This window comes from Capricornis sumatraensis, chromosome 3 (assembly GCF_032405125.1).
Source record: "Capricornis sumatraensis isolate serow.1 chromosome 3, serow.2, whole genome shotgun sequence".
Lineage (NCBI taxonomy): Eukaryota > Metazoa > Chordata > Mammalia > Artiodactyla > Bovidae > Capricornis > Capricornis sumatraensis.
In genome coordinates, this window is record NC_091071.1 from 51,613,174 (window position 1) to 51,634,624 (window position 21,451).

General features: G+C 37.2%; 1 protein-coding gene across 1 annotated transcript in view; it reads left to right on the top strand.

The window, feature by feature from the left end:
* The window catches only part of COL5A2 (collagen type V alpha 2 chain), a 148,801-nt gene that overhangs the window by 87,376 nt on the left and 39,974 nt on the right, over positions 1-21,451 (top strand). Inside the window, exons 7-21 of the mRNA XM_068968767.1 lie at positions 1,108-1,218; positions 2,518-2,595; positions 4,409-4,453; positions 5,602-5,655; positions 6,072-6,125; positions 7,202-7,255; positions 10,146-10,199; positions 11,154-11,207; positions 12,119-12,163; positions 12,566-12,619; positions 16,363-16,407; positions 17,556-17,609; positions 19,957-20,055; positions 20,384-20,428; positions 20,543-20,641. Of these exons, the coding sequence (XP_068824868.1) occupies positions 1,108-1,218; positions 2,518-2,595; positions 4,409-4,453; positions 5,602-5,655; positions 6,072-6,125; positions 7,202-7,255; positions 10,146-10,199; positions 11,154-11,207; positions 12,119-12,163; positions 12,566-12,619; positions 16,363-16,407; positions 17,556-17,609; positions 19,957-20,055; positions 20,384-20,428; positions 20,543-20,641 (945 nt within the window). The remainder of the gene's footprint in view (positions 1-1,107; positions 1,219-2,517; positions 2,596-4,408; positions 4,454-5,601; positions 5,656-6,071; positions 6,126-7,201; positions 7,256-10,145; positions 10,200-11,153; positions 11,208-12,118; positions 12,164-12,565; positions 12,620-16,362; positions 16,408-17,555; positions 17,610-19,956; positions 20,056-20,383; positions 20,429-20,542; positions 20,642-21,451) is intronic.

The following is a 21,451-nucleotide window of genomic DNA, read 5'->3' on the forward strand; positions in this document are numbered from 1 at the left end:
TTGGAATAGCTCTTATGCCACCCTCCCCCAAACCATCATCTGCAAGCCACCTCTCCTCCCTACTCTGCTTGCCCTGTGCTTCCTCCCTCCACTGTATCAGCTCGTGTTTGCTTATTGTGTGCTGAGAGATAGTCTCAGGTGTAGGCTTGGTAAACTTCTTTTACTGTTTAACTCATCATATCTATATCTATATCTACTTTTGATCCCTGCTTCTAATTAGTAGAATCATACTGCATTTTGAGTTCTTTGATCCTTCCTTTCCTTTCTTTGGTCCTATTATGAATTTCCAGGGTTAAAAAGCTAGAAAATACTTAAAAAGACTTGTGGGAATGATGAGGTTAGGAGATGGAGCATTTCCAGAACTGGGGACGTGGCCGTTCCCCAAGCTGCCTTCAGAATGTGGGTTAGGAGGAGGGTGGAATTTGGCAGCTGTAACTCATTGCTCACTTCCTTGAGAACCAGACTTGGCTGCGTCCCCATGCCTTTCCCTCTGCTTCTCATGGGTCTGGTCTACCTTTGGGAGTAGTAGGGAAAATAAAGTGTATCAGACTTCAAGTACTAGAGTAAAGAAACGGAAATGCGAAAATGTAGTAATCATATACTGAGTGTCTACTGTGAGCCAGGAACTATGTAAAACATTAAAAAATTAGAGGAGGAAAACCACAAACACTGTTCAAAGATCCATCATGTTCTTTTCTTAAGTGGGGGAAAGTTAAGCAGGAACATACATAGTTAATTTAAAACAAGTGAATTTAGAAATCATTGACTAAATACCCTTGAACAGCAAAACTCAAGTAAGGAAACTTATTCTAGAATATTGACAAACTGAATACACTCATAATTATTCCAAAAAATCTGATTACTGGGAATTTAACACATCAAGAGTAAAATTCTTACGCAGAATGTGTCCTCTCCTGATGGCAGAGGCTGTGACCAGTGCTGAAATCTGCAGGTTTGGTGTAGCTGATGAAATTACTGTGGGTTGCTGGATTGCTCTTTTTAAAAAAATAATGAACAATTCATCTCCATCAAGAAGCTTGTGGCTTTTGTTTTCTCCTAGGTACATATTTAGCAGTGGGTTCTAATTTCTTCTGGCTTATTCTCCAGGGGCCTCGTGGTCCTCAGGGAATTGATGGAGAACCCGGTGTTCCTGGTCAGCCAGGTGCCCCAGGACCTCCTGGGCATCCATCTCACCCAGGACCAGATGGCATGAGCAGGGTGAGTGGTGTGCATTGCTTAATATCTTCTGTAGATAATATATTAAGTTTATGGTATATTTTTAGGATCTGAAATTGTGTTAGTTCACATATTGGTCCTTAGCTGTAAGAGCAGCTAAATGAACACAACAACAAAACTAAGAAATCCACAGGGAATTGTTTTAGTCACTTTTTAAAGATGCTGCTTCAAATGGCTTATATTTCTTAATGTCAGTTCTGGGCATTGGGATTTTGTTCTTTGTTGATTCTAAAGGACCACTAATATTGTTCCCACTGTGAATTGGAAAGAGAAATACGTCGTTCTCCTTTATTGTTCTCTTGGTTCAGAATGTTGAAAGAACCTGTGACATGTCCTCCCACCAAGGAAGGATGGCACATCTGGGATGATGCTTGCAAAAGGGCCACTGAGTTGACATAAAAAATGCATTCCGGTTATGTCTCTGAGTGTTAATTTCCTACCAGAAGTAAAATAAAATGTCTTTCTATGCCTGCCTGTTTGAATTCTTAGTGGCAGATTTTTGAGTAGATTTATGAGCAAATTGCATAGTACAACAAGGGAAAGTATGGAACCCTGAAATGTGATTTTTGTTTTGCAACAATTTTTACATTTGCTTTTCAACTCATTGTAGAAGGAACTGACAGTTTATTTTTAAAATTACGCACCTTCTTTTCCCATTAAAATCTGGAAATTGATAGAACTCCTGGAATGAAAATGGACAGTTTTAGTCAATTGGGTTACCAGAGATTTTTAGATGTGAAGGAGAGAAGGTAAAACTGTTACCGATTTTGGAATATTCCAGGATTCATTAAAAAGATCATAAAATTTTAATCAACTTATATAAATACAGTTAAAATTTATTGGCTACTAACAAAGAAAAAAGAATACCATCTAAGTAAAGCAGTCTGGTATAATGGAAAAATCTTTAGGACAAATGTTTTAAAGACACTTATAATTGGCATGTACTAACAATGGGAAAAAAGCAAATAAAAAGACTTAAACCTGAAATTGATTAGACTGGCTAAATGCTTATCAGAATGATCCATGCTTTTATCAAGTATCAGGCATTTGGCCCATTGCAGTAGTTATTTTGAAGCAACATAGTGAGGAAGATTTTAACTCAAAAACACATACAGTGAAAACAGATTGAATCTTTTTCCTTGCTTTAAAGTCAAAAGTTTACAATGATTCTCAAAAGAGTCATTCTTTAAGAATCCCAGAGATCGTACACTTCTCAGTTTAAAAAGTATGTTGATATAGATCTTTTACTGTGGAAATAATGTCAACACATTTCTTTAACAGCCGTTTTCAGCTCAGATGGCTGGGTTAGATGAAAAGTCTGGACTTGGGAGTCAAGTAGGACTGATGCCTGGATCTGTGGTAAGTGTAGATTTTACTGATAATCAAAGTACTTTGGAAAAACCATTATGCAGAGAGGTTTGAGTTAGCTAGTAAAGTAATATGTGTCTTCTTAAAATATATTCATCCATCCATTCATTCAATTTACTTATCAAACTCTGCTGTGTAATATTTGAAAGCCCAGTGGTGTTCCATTTGTAACTGTGCAAAGTTATTTGTCTTCATTAATAAAGGACTGTCTGTATTTTTCACCTAACTTATAACCACCACAACAAAAATTATACTTTCTAAAAACCAAAAAAAGCAAAACAAAGTCTGTTTTATGGTATTGTTAGAAAGTTATTTGGCAAAATGTATTATTCCCTTATATTATTTTCCTTTCTCTGGTTGCCTTATGCTGACAACTCTAAAATTTACTCACTGGGCCATTAGCATTCTCTTTTGCATTTCTTCAGCAGCCAGAAAAATTCCCACTTTCTTTACTTTAACCTGGGTATTTGAAGCAATGTAATTTTATTAAATGAATTAACTCTTTGCAAAGCGACTCTTCCATACTTTTTTGCTCATAACGTAATTCAAAGGCATTCCAGATTAATGACATTTCAAACAATGTAAAGTCAGACTGCATAGATAAACACCCCTTCTACCTATCCTTTGGGCTTCCCAGGCAGTACTAATGGTAAAGAACCTGCCTGCTAATGCAGGAGACATAAGGGACCTTGGGCCAATTCCTGGGTGGGAAAGATCCCCTGGAGGAGAGCATGGCAATCCACTCTAGTATTCTTGCCTGGAGAACCCCATGAAGAGAGGAGCCTGGTGGGCTACAGTCCATGGGACTCCAAATAGTCAGACAAAATGGAATGTTTGAGCACATACACCCATCCTTAAGGCCAGTGAGTAATTTAAATATTGTTGGTATATATTTTAAGTCACTTAAACATTGTTTGATTATACATATTCTAAGTAAGTAGCAGTATGGTCTCATTCAATGATTAACTGGGGATATTTTTCTGAAATACATGTTTTTAATCATTTGAAGTTCAAGTTACAGGTATGTTTATTTTTTGAAATGAAGCTCTTATTTTCTTGCTATCTAAAAATCTGATCAATCCAAAACAGAAATTTAAGTTTTCATCATAAGAACAAACTAGATTTTGATTTAATTGCTTTTGCTTTTTAAAGTGTGACATTTTAAAAAAAATTACATAGACATTTACTAACAACTTTTAAAAATAGCATTTTCCTTTTCTTACCTTTGTTATGTCACATTGTAAGCGTTTCATAATAAATGGGGGGAAACTGGATACTTTAGATGTGTGTCATGAAAGAAAGAAAGAACCTCCAAAACTCAGTGCCCCAGATCATTTAAAACTTACATTTAAAATAATCCAGTTGCTATTGTTGATAGTTTCATAAGCCTTTAATTCAACGTGCTCATTGGAATTATGAGTTATTTGCTGTGAAGCTGAAGAGTTAAATAGACAGTTTGATAACAACTTATACTTGCCAAGATTTTTCTTTGTTGGTTATTCTGCTTCAATTAAACCACCCCTTAAGTATGCAAGAGTTCTCATCCCAAGACATTGGGTGTGCACAGGCATTTTTATTTCTTTTCATGACTCTGAATGTGTGTATAAGATCATCCCAAACGTTATCCAAGCTTTAATCTTTTTGAATTTAGCTGTATTCCAGGTGAATACAGAAGGACAATGTCATCACCTTTTCACTGTCAGAGATTCATTTTTCCAAATTCTAAAGTAAATTCAACATTTTTGAAAGCTGTGAACTAATTGTCATGAACACTATGCAACTTTTCTTCTCATTTGTTTTTAAGGGTCCTGTTGGCCCAAGGGGTCCTCAAGGTTTACAAGGGCAGCAGGTAAGTCTTTTTATAATTAAATCACATACTGTAAAAAAAAAAAAAAAAAGAAAAAGAAGTAAGTTCTCTGGGACATGACTGCTTTTGGCTAGGCTTTAAATTGCATATTGTAATGCTCAGAGGACCAGATGGTTGGATAGTATCATCAACTCAATGGACATGAGTTTGAGCAAGCTCTGGGAAACAGTGAAGGACAGGGAAGCCTGGCATGCTGCGGTCCATGGGGTCGCAAAGAGTCGGACGCGACTGAGTGACTGAACAATAACAACAATACTCACTGAATTGGCTGTATTCAATTAATTTTCATGCACTTAGAAATATATTCAATATGTTTTCAAAGATTTTTCATGATGCTGAAGTTTTATCACCTGGTTTCTTTATGTGACTGACCTCCAATACAAAGAATTTTTATGTGCCTGTGTTTGTAAAATAACAGATCATTATCTCATGTCATGGTGAAAATCCTTATAATTAATTATGTGCCAACTCTGGAGCTATGAAATGAGGCCATAGAAGAATATCACCACGTAGTATTATTAGAAATAACAGTGACAATGATCACTCCATGAAATCTTTATAAAGCATATAATTCTGTACTTTCCTTCTATAACCTTTCAAATACCAATAAAATACTGATGTAGAGCTATTTTAATTTTTGTAGTGATTTGACAGGCTGTAGAAAATGTTTTTTTTTCTAAAGAGAGAGAGAATTCCTAGCTCAAACATGCCGTATTTTCATTATCATGTGTGTGAAGTTTTACTCCAAGCTATTATACAGTACTGCCATTGTGAATGGAAAATGTAGCTGATAAAGAAGGAGGAAGAGAAGAGGGAGATGGCTACCACTATCGACACTCACTCTGTGCCAGCACTGTTCTAGGCTCTCAACATGCATTCGTTACCCAAAGAGATATAGCAGCTTAATGAAGGAGGTGCCACATTATTCTCATCTCACAGATTAGGAAATGTGATATAGAGAGATGAAGTTATTAATAACTCATCCAGAGTCATAGCTGGAGAGTGGCAGAGTCAACATTTTGAGCAATTGCACTGTAGTGTGGACAGTTTAAGATTCAGTATTGTGTTTTCTTTGATTTGTTCATATAATTTGTGTATTATATATACATTTTTATACAATTTTTTTTTAGGGTGGTGTTGGCCCAGCAGGACCACCTGGTGAACCTGGTGACCCTGGCCCAATGGTAAATGTCAAGTAAGCATGTAGACCCAGTTAACTATGGGTCCACCATTACAATGATGTCATGAGTTATTTATGCTACCACCTCTTTCCTAATGTAGCAATATATTCTAGTCCAGTTCAGGAGTCCTGTGTTATGGACTGTGCTTAAGCTACATATTTCTTGTGGCAGAGTATTTAAATTCAGAGGTTTTGAATGTGGTCAGCGGAAAGTGCTAAGATATGTGCATCTGTGAAATTAAATTTTTTTCCTTTGAGCACATAATCTGAAAGATACAACATCAACTTCAGAATATTAATGAAGTTGTTTTCTCTGATATTTTTCGTTTGTCTCAACAGTATTTTGGATTGTATCATTGATAGATATGGGTAAATAAAGGTAAATATCCTTACTTCCGTTTTGCTTCATTTTGTTATTAGGGTCCAATTGGTGCACGAGGACCAGAGGGCCCTCCTGGAAAACCTGGTGAAGATGTAAGCTGCTTTTCTTCATTTTGCTTTGAAATTTGTCAAATTTCAAAATTTGCAAAATTTTGGCTAGGAAAGAGCTGCAACATTAACATGAATATTATTCATTGGTTCCCATTTCATTCCTCTCCTTTTTACTGTCATTAAATGTAATAAAAACAGGAGAGGTTAGAATGGAATTTTATAAAATCTGAAAGTGCTCTTAATTGTGATGGTATTGTATTGTTAGGTACTGTATCTTTGCCTGCTCAGTTTTTCCATTATGATTTCTCCATGGGATACTAGAATTGCTGTCACAACAGCAACAACATTTGGTGGGCAGAGCTTTTGAAGTGATCTTAAGGAAAAACACATTTCTTTGATCCCAAAAGATCATTATGAGGCCCTCATTAAATGGATTTTTAAAAATGTCCACAGAATAGTGTCAGTATTGCTCTCCAATGCTCAAAAAGCTGTTTCTTTAATTGAATATTTAAAGTTAAGCCTAAATTTCAGATTTTAACATTAAGAACATGTGATCAGTGTTCTTAAGAATATTTAAGAACCGTGTATAACAACAGATTTGCTTTCCTGAATTCCTCTATTAGTTGCACCAAAGTTGAGGATAAAATCATTAGGGAGGCCGTTAATGTCTATGTGACATTAAACCAAGAAAATATTTTCCTTTGGGTGTCGTGAGATTTATTTAAGTGGATTACAGTGAATTTGGCCATAAAGGAAATATCTCTGGTAGTTCTTAAATTTTTTTTCATCACAAGAAATAAATGGTAAATTAGAATTTCATGGCATGTGTGTATGTGTGTGTGTGCAAATTTTGATGTTGAATAAAATGGAGAGCTAGGTCAGACCAGTATAATTTATATTTATTTCTTCTTCTGATAAACGAATGGACTCTCCACAGACTGACTTGCTATAATGGATTGCCCTCAGGAGTAGGGCTGTGGTCTCACCCTGCTTAGACCATTGGATGTGAGCTTTCTAAGGAAGACTTTTCACCTGCAATTGATTTGTCATTTAGTCTCAGGAGAGAAAATTTTAAATCCCTCTTTGCTTTCCTCCGCTTTGCTTTTTTCCCCATAAAGGGTGAGCCTGGTAGAAATGGAAAACCTGGTGAAGTGGGATTTGCAGGATCTCCGGTAAGTTTATACTGATCAACACAACAATACAAAGACAAAATTCAAACAATGAAGAACATTTAAAACTAACTCACCATTCATTCACCAACTCAACCCTGCACATGCAGTAGACACCGTCACCAAGACATGTTCCCTTCTGTCATTGTGAAACAGGACATTTTGCCAGGATGAGAGCTTATTTGAGTTCCTGGCTTTGCATTGGCACTATATGAATGACCCTCCCAGAGCTAGAGAATTATAACCTAACATGGTTAGTACCAAATGAGTACCAAATTTTCAGATAAATCACCAGTTTCACTTACTTACCTTTCATAGTATCTCAATCCCAATTTATCTTTTAAATATATTTTTAGTTTTTTTTAAAGATTTTGTATTCATACGTCAAAAATGACAGCTTTAAAGAGTTTGTTGATTTGTTTTTTATATGCTAGAACAATAAATTGTGGACAGGATGCCTGTTTGGCTGTTCCCCAAACCCCACTGTTGACTGAAATTCTTTATTGATGTTCTGGGCCCGAAAAGCTTATAACCAGATGTATTAATCACCAGCCTTCCTAATACAGTTGTTTTCTTCTCACTTGGCTCAATACAGGAAAAGTAACTAGCTCTACCAGAATTCAAGACCTGGGTCACTTGGCCGCCCTGAACCCACCTGTCTGTTTTCACTCATGTTACCTTGATAGGTGCTCCCCTGGGATGTGCTACAGAGACAGTGGGGAAAGTTAGAAAATGATAAGTAAGCATAAATGCTTTAACATTCCTGCTCTTAGACTTTCTCTTGGTCAAGAATCCCCTAAACTGATTCAACTTCCTACTTATTATATCTCCTTTAATATCCTAATATTTCTACCACCATATACATACAACAATACTGAATTATTGTCCATTTACTTTATGAACATTGATGAAGTTCAATGCTAGGGATTTTTTGGACACACAAATGTTGATAATCTTTTATGGGAATTTAAGCACAGGACTGTAAGCATCGTTTAGTTTCGAACACAAAACCAGGCCTTGCAGCTCCCTCCTCTCTTTTCCTTTCCCTCATCAGCCTGCAAACAAAGCCTGCAGACAAAGACAGGTGGTTTAGTCATTAGCACAGATGTCGGTGTGAACTAATCCAGGCTTGAGACTCCCGCCCTGCGCACACTCGAACCTTCTCACAGCGTGGGCCCTCCACGGGGAGGAAAGGCGCCCAGCCAGCATGTCACAGATGTACTCTGCAAGCGCAGTGCAATGATGTGTGATTGGGGTGTGATGACAGTCTTGGGTCAGCAGAATGAGAAAAATTTTATGAGCACTAGTACATCTGGCTTATTTTCTTGCTGTATTAGAGATATGTAATCACATGAGAATTCCCTTGCAGACCACAAAAACTCAAAAGTTTACTAATCGTTTCAAATAGCATAGCTCAGTAATTCCTCTATAGGCTTAGACGGATGTATGCTGAAGGATGGTGGGGAGACGAATCTCAGTAAAGGGCAGGATTCCAGGGGAAAAACTTAAAGGCCATTTTTGAAGTGAAAGAATTCCTAAGTAGGGCTGTGTAAACAGAAGATTTAGTGGGACTTTATGTGTTCAGAGTGCAGGGTTTGATGTGCCCTTACTGTGATAACCCCCTACAAAACACTACAGAAACATTTTTCCTGAAAGAGGTCATGGAAGAATTATTGATTTGCTTTTATCATACAAAGTTTGTTTATTGAGTTATTTGCTCATTCATTTAGTTGACACTAAGTAAAGGGTATGGTAATACAGAACAGAAGGATTTTGCCATCTCTGTAAGATTGTACTAAGACAAGAGACGTTCCTTGAAAGATTTAGGAAAAACTCTATGAGTGTCAAGAAGATGAAGAAGATGATGAATGTGAAGCCATTTCTTTATTCAGTTGTTTATTCAGTTTTTATTCTTGAATGCCTACTAATAAGGCAGAAGGCAAAGTGTTAGGGATATGCAGATTGATAATAATAATTGATAGCTTGTCTGTGCTATCAAAGTGCTTACTCTACTGCTGGCAGTAAATAGGTTTCAACACAAAACCTATTTAATGTCGGCAACTGGAATAAGTGAGTAATTAAGTCACTGGATGCTTAACTATTTAAAGAGGGTATGAGGAAAAAGTTTCAAGCGTCATTTCAAAGAAGTCGTGCCATTTTGGATTTTATTTAGTGTCTGATTTTTTTTTTTAATTTTTACAGTTAGGCGAAAGATGCATAGAATTAATAGAAAGTAAGAAGTTGAGTCAAGAAACCAACCCATTCTCTTTGTATTACTTGACTTTCTTTTCTGTTGGATATTTTGTTTTCTCAGTTTTTTAAACAATCACAAATCCATAAGCTCCTCCTGAATATTTTATTTAAAAAATTCTGAGAACATTTTTGTATAATCTTTCTAATCACATTCTACTGATAATATTTAGAAGTTCAGAAAAAATAGATTATATTTACTTGCTACAAATGTATTTATTATTCTACCACAAATAAAACACAATATAAAAGAGAGAAAGCATAATTTTCCTTAAGTTTCCTGATTATTTTTCCTCTACCTTGACCTACTTGATTTAGACACAGAGAATGTAGATTCAGGCTTATTTTCTTATAGTTTATTCTTTACTAATTATAACACAGCAATATCATTTGAAAATTTAAAAATGTCATCAAATCAACGCCTGGAATTAATCCATATTTCTGTGTAAGACTTGTTTCCATTTGCTTTGCTAATTTTTTGATAACCTACATGTATTTTGACATATAGAAATATATTTCTCCTTTTTCTTCTTAGGTTTGTTGGTTAAAAAATAAATAAATAAATACCTTTTTTTTGGGGAAAAAAAAAGTGCCTTATGCAGTTAATGACTCTGAAATGCCTTATCTCCTTTTCTTCTGACAGGGAGCTCGAGGATTTCCTGGGGCTCCTGGTCTTCCAGGCCTGAAGGGTCACCGAGTAAGTTCAATCCTCTGTAATCCTTTTAGATACCCTGGCTTATGGAGTAGGGTCAGGGGAGCATTACCCTCAAAATCTTCACAATTTCATTTGTCAATTGCCCTTAACTGGCTGTGCTTGCAGTAGATGTCACTTACCAAAATCACAATGCATTTTTACATTTCCAGAATTTCATTTGATTCTATAAACGAATGTATTTTGAGTTCTTAACAATGTGCTGAATACTGTGCTATAAATAAGAAAGTAGTGATAAATGAGAAATGTCCATGACTCACAGCTTCAGTCTAATGAGATTTATTTAAGAAAATAGGCAACTACTACATAGTGGAATATTTACATAATACCATAAAGTGTACTGGATCACAGGGGCCTAGTCAACTAGGATCCAACTCAGACACAGAAGCCTGTAGAATGCTTCTCTCTTTAACTCAAGATAATGAATATGCAACTATTAGTTACATACATACTTATTTAGAAATTACACATCTATCTGAAAGCATAGTTGATATTCACTCAGTGTACGTTGGCTGGCCTATGTTTTGAGTGGTTGAACTTATGATTAGAATGCTTGTGCTGTACTAGTTATTAAATATTTTTTAAATCACTCCTGGATATGAACCATATTTTATAACTAAATTCTATAACCATTTGTTTCTCCTAAAGCCACCATACATTTTTTGTTTCTATTAATTAAATTTCTATGAAGTCACAAAAATTTGAAAGATGAGCCCATTGCAAATTGAAAATGTTATTTAAAGAAGGGAAATGCTACTTTAATCTTCATTGAATAGATTTTCAAAAAAAGAGATGAGAATTTGGGAACATTTGAGTAAGGACTTTAAATTTGCAATCTATTTTCATAAGGCACTTCCTGTAAACTTGTTTTTGGTTCTTCTTTCACATGCTTGAAGCTCAAAAAAGCTATTAAATACAAATTTATATTTTTCTTCTCAGGGACACAAAGGTCTTGAAGGCCCTAAAGGTGAAGTTGGAGCAATCGGTTCCAAGGTAACTGAATATTATCTCATACAGCCTCACTACAGAATTCCTGTTCTGCTTCAAGTCTAAAATTTTTTTTTCAAGTCCCCCTTAAATAGTTCTAAAGGAAAGAGTAGTATAAAGAATGAATACTTAAGTAGGTAAATATAATTTTTCATGGATGAGTGGTAGATTTAAGAAGATACATGGTACGACCTTACTTTGTCACTAGAAACCCCTACCATGCAATTAAGTTTCTACCTGCGTAAGATGAGTGTTATCTTTATATAAAGATGCGCTATGAGTCCACTCTCTAAAACACATTCACTCTTTATTCTTCTTTAATAATATCAGAGAGGTTTAGATGGTTCATTGATCCCATTATTTAGTACCTTTTTAATTTTAGGGCCTTTTGGCCATTGTTTCTTCCCCAAATTTATTTATGCTTCTAGAGGGAAAGAGAACATCCAAGAAGTGCAGATGACTTTTTAATGGAAAATACAATGAGATACATGTGTTAAAAAGCATGTAGCTTTAAATTTTATCATTTCTAAGCTTCCTACAAGAGATCTTAAAGGAATATTATAGTCAATTTTAGTTTTGTAAAATTTTACTTTTATTATCAGACATAGACTAAGCATTTGTATTAAAATTTGATTAATGTGGCTAGGTGTAATGAAAATGAAAGTGAAAAAAAGATAGTCCCTTAAGTCTTGCTTAAATTACCAGTTTGATTTTAGACTTATTTCTGTAGACAGTAGATTTCCATTGTATTTTGAGAACAGGTGATGCAGCATAGTTTTGAGGCCCTTTATTGAAAGTATGCCTTTCAAATGCTCAACTTTGAAAATAAGCCTTTCAGATAACACACTTGGAAGAGAATACTGTGAATATCAATTGTAGGCTTCTTGTATTGTAATGTGATCTCACTTTCGCTTTAGGGTGAAGCCGGCCCTACTGGTCCAATGGGTGCCATGGGTCCGATGGTCTGTATCAATTTAATTCGTTGTTTCTTTGCTTTTTAGATTATGCTAAGAGAATATTTAAATGGAAAAAAAGACAGAGAGAGTATTTGTTAGCTGGTGAAATAATTCTTTATTATCAGCTGAAAGACAAGCATCCTATAAGAGCTGCCCCTTCAAATAGAAAAGGCTTCCTGCATTACATTATTTTTCTTAATTGTTGAATGCACTTTTCTTTTTCTGTACCCAGTGACCAAATACGGATTATTATAGATTTAGACCATTAATGCTAGATTAAGTGAAATCTATTTAGGCCAATTATAACAGGTAGTGATTATATTAATGATTGATTTGAGGAGTGAAATCAAAGTACTCTCAGATTCAAATATGATGTTTCAAGAGATGTTCTCTCTCTCTCATCTATAGGGTCCAAGAGGAATGCCAGGAGAGAGAGGAAGGCTGGGACCACAGGGTGCTCCTGTAAGTATGTGTATTTCAGCTTTTTCAAATACTTTGTTGAATATGCCTTTTAAAGAGAATAAACTTTACTTTGCTTACTTTGTAATTTTTACACTTTTCTTTTTGAAACAAATTTAAGTTTACAGGAAAGTTATAAAGATAGTATGGAGAGTTCCCAGGTACACTTTACCTACCTTCTGTTAATGGTAACATCTTACATAACCAAAGTATGTTCGTTGCCTACTTTTTTAATAAAGAAATTAAGAAAATGTTATTAGTATTTACCAAGTGTTCTAAAACTCTTTATCTCTTGTTCCTCACAATCTTAAAAGGTAATACTATGAATAAACCCTTTAAAAGATTAGAGTCTCCTGATCATTTTCCCTTGATTGATTTTAATTTACCTGCTGACTTGCTTCAGTCACGTCATGCTCTTCGCAACCCTATGGACCGTAGTCCTTCAGGCTCCCCTGTCCACCACGGGATTCTCCAGGCATGAATATTGGGGTTGGTTGCCATATCCTTCTCCAGGGGATCTTCCCGACCCAGAGATCAAACTCCCATCTCTTATGTCTCCTACAATGCCTGGCAGGTTCTTTACCACTAGTACCACCTAGGAAGCCCTTTAATTGTATAGATTGAGAAATACTCTTGCTCTCTGCCCATCTACCTTAAACCTGGGGCAGGGACAGTTATTATATTCATTCTCTTCACAGCTGTCTGGAAGTCAGGCTGTTCATTACATTACACCCACTTTTCTTTTGACAATTAAGGACTGCCATATGACCTTTCTTATTTTAATATCATCTCCTTTAGAATTAAGAGTCTCAGGTTTATTATATCCCCTACTATGATCCCACAGAAGAAAACCACCTTAGAGCTTCTCAGTGGTACTGAAGTCAGGACCTTGGTTCAGAACAAGTGACACCCTCTCACTAGACAATTCCTTATCACTTATAGGCAGAGTGTCCCCTGGAAATATAGACAATATTGTAGAATATCAGTTCAGTTCAGTTCAGTCGCTCAGTTGTGTCCAACTCTTTGTGACCCCATGAACTGCAGCACGCCAGGCCTCCCTGTCCATCAGCAACTCCCGGAGTTTACCCAAACTCATGTCCATTGAGTTGATGATGCCATCCAACCATCTCATCCTCTGTCGTCCCCTTCTCCTCCTGCCCTCAATCTTTCCCAGCATCAGGGTCTTTTCCAAAGAGTCAGCTCTCTGCATCAGGTGGCCAAAGTATTGGAGTTTCAGCTTCAACATCAGTCCTTCCAATGAACACCCAGGACTGATCTCCTTCAGAATGGACTGGTTGGATCTCCTTGCAGTCCAAGGGACTCTCAAGAGTCTTCTCCAACACCACAGTTCAAAAGCATCAATTCTTCTGTGCTCAGCTTTCTTTAGAGTCCAACTCTCACATCCATACATGACTACTGGAAAAACCAGAGCCTTGATGAGATGGACCTTTGTTGACAAAGTAATGTCTGGTTTTTAATATGCTGTCTAGGTTGGTCATAACTTTCTTTCCAAGGAGCAAGCGTCTTTCAATTTCATGGCTGCAGTCACCATCCAACAGTGACTTTGGAGCCCAGGAAAATAAAGTCAGCCATAGCCAGCTCTTGCTTTAGCCAGCCATATGTATTATATCCAATCTACTGTGTTCACTTCTCTGTGCTTTATTCAACTGTCTGCCCAGGCAGCTCTGGCATTTCTACCTCACTTAGTTTGGGCCATTGCTCTTTCCAAGTTTCCAAAAGCTACTTTCCCTATTAATACTGTTTCCCAGAGTCTTGATTCAGCTGTTAAATATATATTATGGTAGAGCGCTTCCAAATCACTAAAATTCTCCCGTTTCATACCCTGTCCCTCTCAATCCCGTACCTTTAGGACCTAGTCCCATGTGTTCTTTCCTGAATCCTACCTTTACATGAGGCATAAAACTTACAGTGTTTTGGGTAAAGGATCTATTCTTTCTTTTATCAGAAACAGCGTTCCTTCAACCAAGCTATTTTGTGACTTGATGCTAGTTCTTGGTCTAGTGGCCAGGGGAGAAACGGGTAGTGGTGGTGGAAGCATATATTGTGTGGTAAAGTAGCGGGCTATCACCTTTAAGCAAGAGGGAAGTATAAACTTAATGGGAAAGGATCACTTCTGTAGGCCCAGAGGCTTCAGGGTCCCTGAGATTTCAAAGTTTTTAATATACCCCAGTGCCAAATTTCAGTGGCCATCCTTCCAATCAAGGGCCTTGACCGTGGCAGAGCAGAATTTCCATGTTTTGGAATTCAACCTTTTCAAGAGTACTTAAAGCATTAAGTCCTGAGCTGATCTTCAACTTTTCTTCCCTCTAGCTGTAGAAGATAATAATAGTTTTAAATGCTGCTAAGGAGGTTTATATTGATGATTAATTACCATCAGCCTTACAACATCTTTCTCCAGTGGATTCACTCAACAAGACTCATAGATTTGCATTAACTTTATAATTGTTACATCCTCTAGACCTTCTCAAATACATGAGCTATTGTACCCATAGCCCATTCCCTTGTGTGCCTGCTAAGTTGCTTCAGTTGTATGCAACTCTGTGTGACCCCATGGACTATAGCCCACCAGGCTCCTCTGGCCATGGGATTCTCCAGGCAAGAATATTAGAGTGGGTTGCCATGCCCTCCTCTAGGGGATCTTCGCAACCCAGGGATTGAGCCTGTCTCTTCCATCTCCCATGTTGGCAGGCAGGTTCTTTACCACTGGGACCACCTTACCTGTGTCCCCCATCTCAGTTCACCGTTGGAAACAACAGTCACCACTGCATCACTGCAGCAAGCCAAGAGAATTCCATACCCCATCTATCACCAGCTGGCCAGTGTGGAAGTCAGATTAAAAATTCCATTTTAGCATCTGCTCTCTTGACTATCTCTGGCACCAATGGTATATGAGTCAGTTTTCCAAGGAACTGGCATCAAAACAAAGACTTGTGTGCAGGAAATTTATTGAGGAGTGCACTCAGAAACTATACCTATGAAGAAATTAATGAAATAAGCAGGGTGTGTTACAAGGAGAAATTCAAAGCTGTGTTACATTGGCAACAGAGGCCTCAGTCTCCACGAATCTTCCAATCCATGAGAACTACGGAGCTGAAATGGCTCTTCAGACTGTGGATCCTTTGTTTCACTGCATTGACCATGGAAGGGCACAGGCATAATCTTGGAATAGCTACCATCTTGCAGCGGTTTGTGGGGAGGGTCTCAAGTGTGAGCCGTCAGCTTACAACACTTCCAGGGGTGATAGGATGCTTACTTCTGTGCTGAAGGGGCATCTGGGTGACACACACAGCATTCACTATCACTTAATTTCCTTTGTGGGTGAGTGCATGCAAGTGCATGTGAGCTTTAGTTTTTTGTTTTACTCCAAACACGTTATTATTATTATTATTCTAGCTATTAAGAAGAGCCCAGCGTTCATAGTTTCTCTGTCTTTGAGCTCGTTTGATAGAAGGTGATGTGTTCAAGTAAAACCCAAATCATTTTACATAGTTTTATATTTCCAATTTTGATTTTTATTTCTTGTCCTTGGATAGATGTGTTTTATTGCTCCCTTACCCATGGTGTATAAATGTGTATTTTTATTGCTCTTAACCTAGTTAAGGTTGTTGTCAGTTAACCTTAATAGATACTCTCCAATTTTTTAACATGGAAATTTTTGTGAAGTAAATGACTTGTCAGCAAGTGCTATAGAAATGTGCTCTGATCTTCTCTCTTCTTCTACTTAGGGACAACGAGGTGCTCATGGTATGCCTGGAAAACCTGGGCCCATGGTGAGTGTATTGCGTTCACATTCATTCATTCACTTATTCACTCATTCTTCCATTTGTACATTTGTCAACATTTATGAAGCACCTAGTGTGTCCCAGACGCTTGGAGTAAAAAGACAATAAAGACACTGTAAAAAGTGTCTAAAAAGTAAAAAGACACTGTGCTTGTTTTTGAACATTTCCCTGTCAAAGAAGAGAGATATATCAATTAATACAGTACCATAATGTTACTGCTAACTGCTGTAATAGGGAAAGCAACATGAAGTATGGGGACCCACTTGTACTGACACCAGCAGTGAGACAAAGATCTCAAGGACGACTTGAAGAGGAACAACTGTTAAGCCTAGTCTCAAAAGATGAGCATATGAAGAGAGTAAGAGTATAGTGTGGTCCACAGGATGGATTGATGTAAAAACACAGTAAACTCAGGGAAATACGATGAGGGTAAATTGGATTTGAAATTACTTGTCCTTAACAGCTCTTCTCCCTTACTCACAAAAATGAAACAAACTGTAGGAAGAAAAATAAGTGTCACTTAACAGGGCTTTTATTAATGCAAAACTTGATGGCGTTAAAATGCAGTCCTCAAGAAGAATCAGGATAACCTAGAATGAAATTCACCTACACTAATTTCCTTTAAGTTCAGCTTTTAAATCAAGGGTTTAGACTCTATTCATGCCTTTCCAAATGTAGTATAGTGACACATGTTCATTTTTTATTAGCCTGAAAAAAATCACTCTAAGATATCCAGCTGATTCTTAAGCATCATTTTTATAAAGTGAGATTATAGGTTTTGGTACAATGTGTAACTTTCTAAAAGCTATCTTTATTACTTGATTAACACAAAGAAAGTAATTTCTCAAGAAGCAATTGTTTCAGACAATTTGTGTTTGTGACTGACTTACTCTCATATGCTACAACTAGGAGATCCTGTTATGTTTAATACCAGTGGACACCTCTACTACCAATGTCTCATATCAATATTGCAAGGTTCTTATAATAAAATTATAATATAATCCTTGTGGTTTTAAAATACCAAGTGGATTATTCCTATATATCAAAGTACAGAATGTTCAAAGGAGAAAAGATTACATGTTGATAAAATGTTGATTAAAATACATGTCTCATCACTTTGCTGGTTTCTTTAATAGGGTCCTCTTGGGATACCTGGCTCGGCTGGTTTTCCAGGAAATCCTGGAATGAAGGTAAGATGTTAATATATGTAGCTCTTGATGACATGAATTACTTCTTAAGTACATGAATCCCCAAATAAAGAATGTCATTTAATTCACTGAGGAGTATGGAAGTTGCTGTTAACTAAGTAAAGCACCTAGAGTGCTCTCAATGTCCATTATGGTAGGGAAAAAAATAGAAAATTAAAGAAAATGATATTATTATATAAAGTAATTTAAAAAGAATTACCTATAATCATACAATTGTAATATCAAAGAATCTTATTGCATTAGGACTCTAATGCCAGACAATTTAACAGCTGCTAGGAAAAAGTTTAATTCGAATTGTAACTCTGTTCTTGAATACTGTGTCTGGCAGTAATAAATAGCATAATGCTCTAAACAATAGGAGGTTAAAATAAATCAGGGGTTGACAAAAGGCTGTTCTCTCATGCAATATTGTCCTTCACATCTGCCTCCCCGCTCCCTTTGTACCCCCAACTTACACAATCATTAAAGGAATGGGCAGGGAGGCTATTTGGCTCTCCCCGTGGGAATGGATTAAATATTCTGCTGGGATGATTTACATTTGCAGTGAGTCACAGTTTGTTCTTTCTCCCAAGAACTTTGGATGATAAATTCAAGGATTGCAGTAAGAGGTTATTAAGATTATATAAGCTAAATCAGTGAATAAACTCAGAACACTACTTTCAAATTTTGAAAAACACAATACTGGCTCAGCGGTAAAACCGCCTGCAATGCAGGAGCCGCAGGAGATGTGGGTTCAATTCCTGGGTCAGGAAGATCCTGTGGAGAAGGAAATGGCAGTCCACTCCAGTATTCTTGTTTGGAGAGTCCTATGGACAGAGGAGCCTGGTGGGCTACAGCCCATGGGGTCACTAAGAGTTGAACATGGCTGGGCTTAGTACACACACACACAGCATAGCGCCTGAGGCAGATGATGCCCTCAGTATAGGCTCATGCTCCTTGTTAGTGGGGTCACTCAAACTGGATTTGAACTTCGAAACAAATGAGCAAACAGTCTATAGTTGACATTTCATGTGCTGTTTGAAATGTGGGAGTCATCAAGTCAAATTATTTTTCTGGCGCTCTCTAATGTTGACTGTAAATTCTGTGCTGCAGGGATGTGGCTGTTTTATTTTAAAATGGTGCCCTCAGACAGTTCAGGAAGCAGTCCTTCTTTTGACTGAGAACTCACTGTGAGCTCAGCTGAGAAGGACCCTCTCTCTTCCCCTCTGAATCTGCTCCCTGAAGTCCCGAGGCTGCTGCTCCTGACTCTTGACCTTGGAGTGCCCAACCTCCCTGTGTACCTCAATCAAAGTATGCAAAATCCCTTCCCTCTCTCTCTCACACTGTGAGACTCTCCACCCCCAAACTGAGCTCTGGACTGAGCTCTGGCTAGAGAATTCAGGAAAGAATACCCACAAAGCCCAGGACCCTGACTTGGCAGGAAGTGGTTTCTGCACCTACTGTAGCTTCTGATCCAGACTTCACTAGCCGTCGTAGTTTATATCATGATTCACCCTGGATACTTCCCTCTCCTCCTGGGTTTTTCTAGTACTGTCTGTTGGCTACTGAGAACTGCTTAATAAAGTTAAACACCGTGAGAAACTGTTTCTCTCAGAAATTGTTTTCCACTCCCAACCCCCAGCACAAAGACCGCCACCCCCAGTCTCCTTTCGGTCCAGTTCTGCCATAACTGTGATGTCCTTCCAGCGTCTCTGGCTCTCTGCATGAAGAATAAACTTTCACACCTAGTTCTCTGTATTTCAGTGAAGGGTAATTGGATTCAATAGAGATTTTCTATGTTTATTGGTACCATTGAGCCCCCCTAAGCTTAGAATTTTTAGCCTAAAATTCCAGGTCCAGGTTCCCCTAGGATTTGACCTACATTAGGTATTTAGTATCTTGGATAAAATGCAGAAACCCAGGCAAATTTGAATTTCAAATAAATAAAGAATAAAATTTCAGTATAAGTGTTTTCCAGACATTGTTTGGGACAGAGTGACCCTGAGATCCATTGTGTTTTATCTGAATTAAAACTTAACCAAGCATCCTGTATTTTTACTGTCTAGACTCCTATCTGGGGTTGGAAACTGGGGTGTTTGAAGGTTATCAGGTGACCTTGACCAGGTGCTCTGCTCTAACATGCTGTAGGCATCACCGCATCCAAAGGGAGGGGAAAATATGCCCACGCTTGAGGAAAAATTAGGTGTACACCCCTTATAAACTGCTTTGTGTGCTTGACCTCTTTAAATTATTAGGTGTAAAATGTAAAACTCCAAATAAGCAGTCAGCTTTGAACCACATCACATTTAGGTTTTTCTAAAATTAACATTTCTCTCTCATACCCCTTTAGGGAGAAGCAGGTCCCACTGGGGCACGAGGCCCTGAAGGTCCTCAGGGGCAAAGAGGCGAAACTGGGCCACCTGGTCCTGTTGGATCCCAAGGTCTTCCTGTAAGTTCCTTGTCACTCCAAGTTGGACATGCTTTATAACATCAGAACAAAGGCAATATATTTTAATATACTCTCTTTCAATTCTGATTGAGTGTTTAGAACTCACAAGAAAAAAAAAAACATTTCCCTTGTCAACTCTGCAAATTTTGTCTATTTTATGAAAAAGGGAATTAGTCATAAAAGTAACTTTTATGATATAATGGTTGATTTCTTTATCCCCCTTTCTTTTTGGTTAAATTTTTCTGCTTCCTTTTGGAAGGTGGGTGGACATCTGAATACTACCCAACATACGGCTTACTATCTTGTGAACTTTTCCTGTATCCTCTAGGGTGCAGTGGGAACTGATGGTACACCTGGTGCCAAAGGCCCGACGGTGAGTAACTACCTACATGGAAGCCACGGGAAGTTCGCAGGGACACAGTGAACTTTGGACAGTGGCCACAGACTTGTGCTGAGATCTCTGCTTCTCACTCTTGCATTCCAATAGGGCTCTCCGGGCACTTCTGGTCCTCCTGGCTTAGCAGGACCCCCTGGATCTCCAGGACCTCAGGGTAGCACCGGACCTCCCGGAATTCGAGGCCAACCGGTAATGTCCTTCAAAGAATTATCACCCTGTATAATATACATCTAATATCACCAGAGAAATATTGATATCAATAATAGGCTATGAAATACAGTGAAACATAGATAATGTAACTTATCTGAATGAGGCAAATTAAGATAGAAATTTTTGTAAAGTGGAAGCCAAATGTTAATGTACAATTTATGTGTTTAAATTCAAAGTGGAAAATTACTGCTTTTTTGTTCAATTTTAGTGTTCTTTTATTTAAAATAGTAAGGTCATAACTTCATGATCCACCTCATAAAATTTTATAAATAGTTGAATGATAAATATTATGAGAATATTTTGCAAGCCAATATGGGGAAATATGGAAGTTTCATGGGAATTTATTTTTTTATTTTTATTTTTTTGGGGACACTTTATTTTTATTTATTTATTTATTTTTATCTTTACTTTATTTTACTTTACAATACTGTATTGGTTTTGCCATACATTGACATGAATGGGAATTTAAAATAACAGTGTGGCTAACATGTGTTCAACAGCTATATCTTGAGATTAGTTCCTGAAGAGTGACTCCAACATATTGTTTATATGGAATCAATATCCATATTTTGTAGAAATTTGTATATTTTATATTTGTGTATTCATCTGTTGGTAAAGTAGTATGGTTAGTTCTTAAGAAATACATACTGAGAAGTTGTGACTATGTATCTTTTAGCTTGATATAAAAAAATTAAAACTTTTGCTAGTACTACTTAAAGCAAATATTTTGGATCCTGTTATAAGTAATTTTGCTACACTGATAAGTCCTTTTCAAATACTGATGACAAA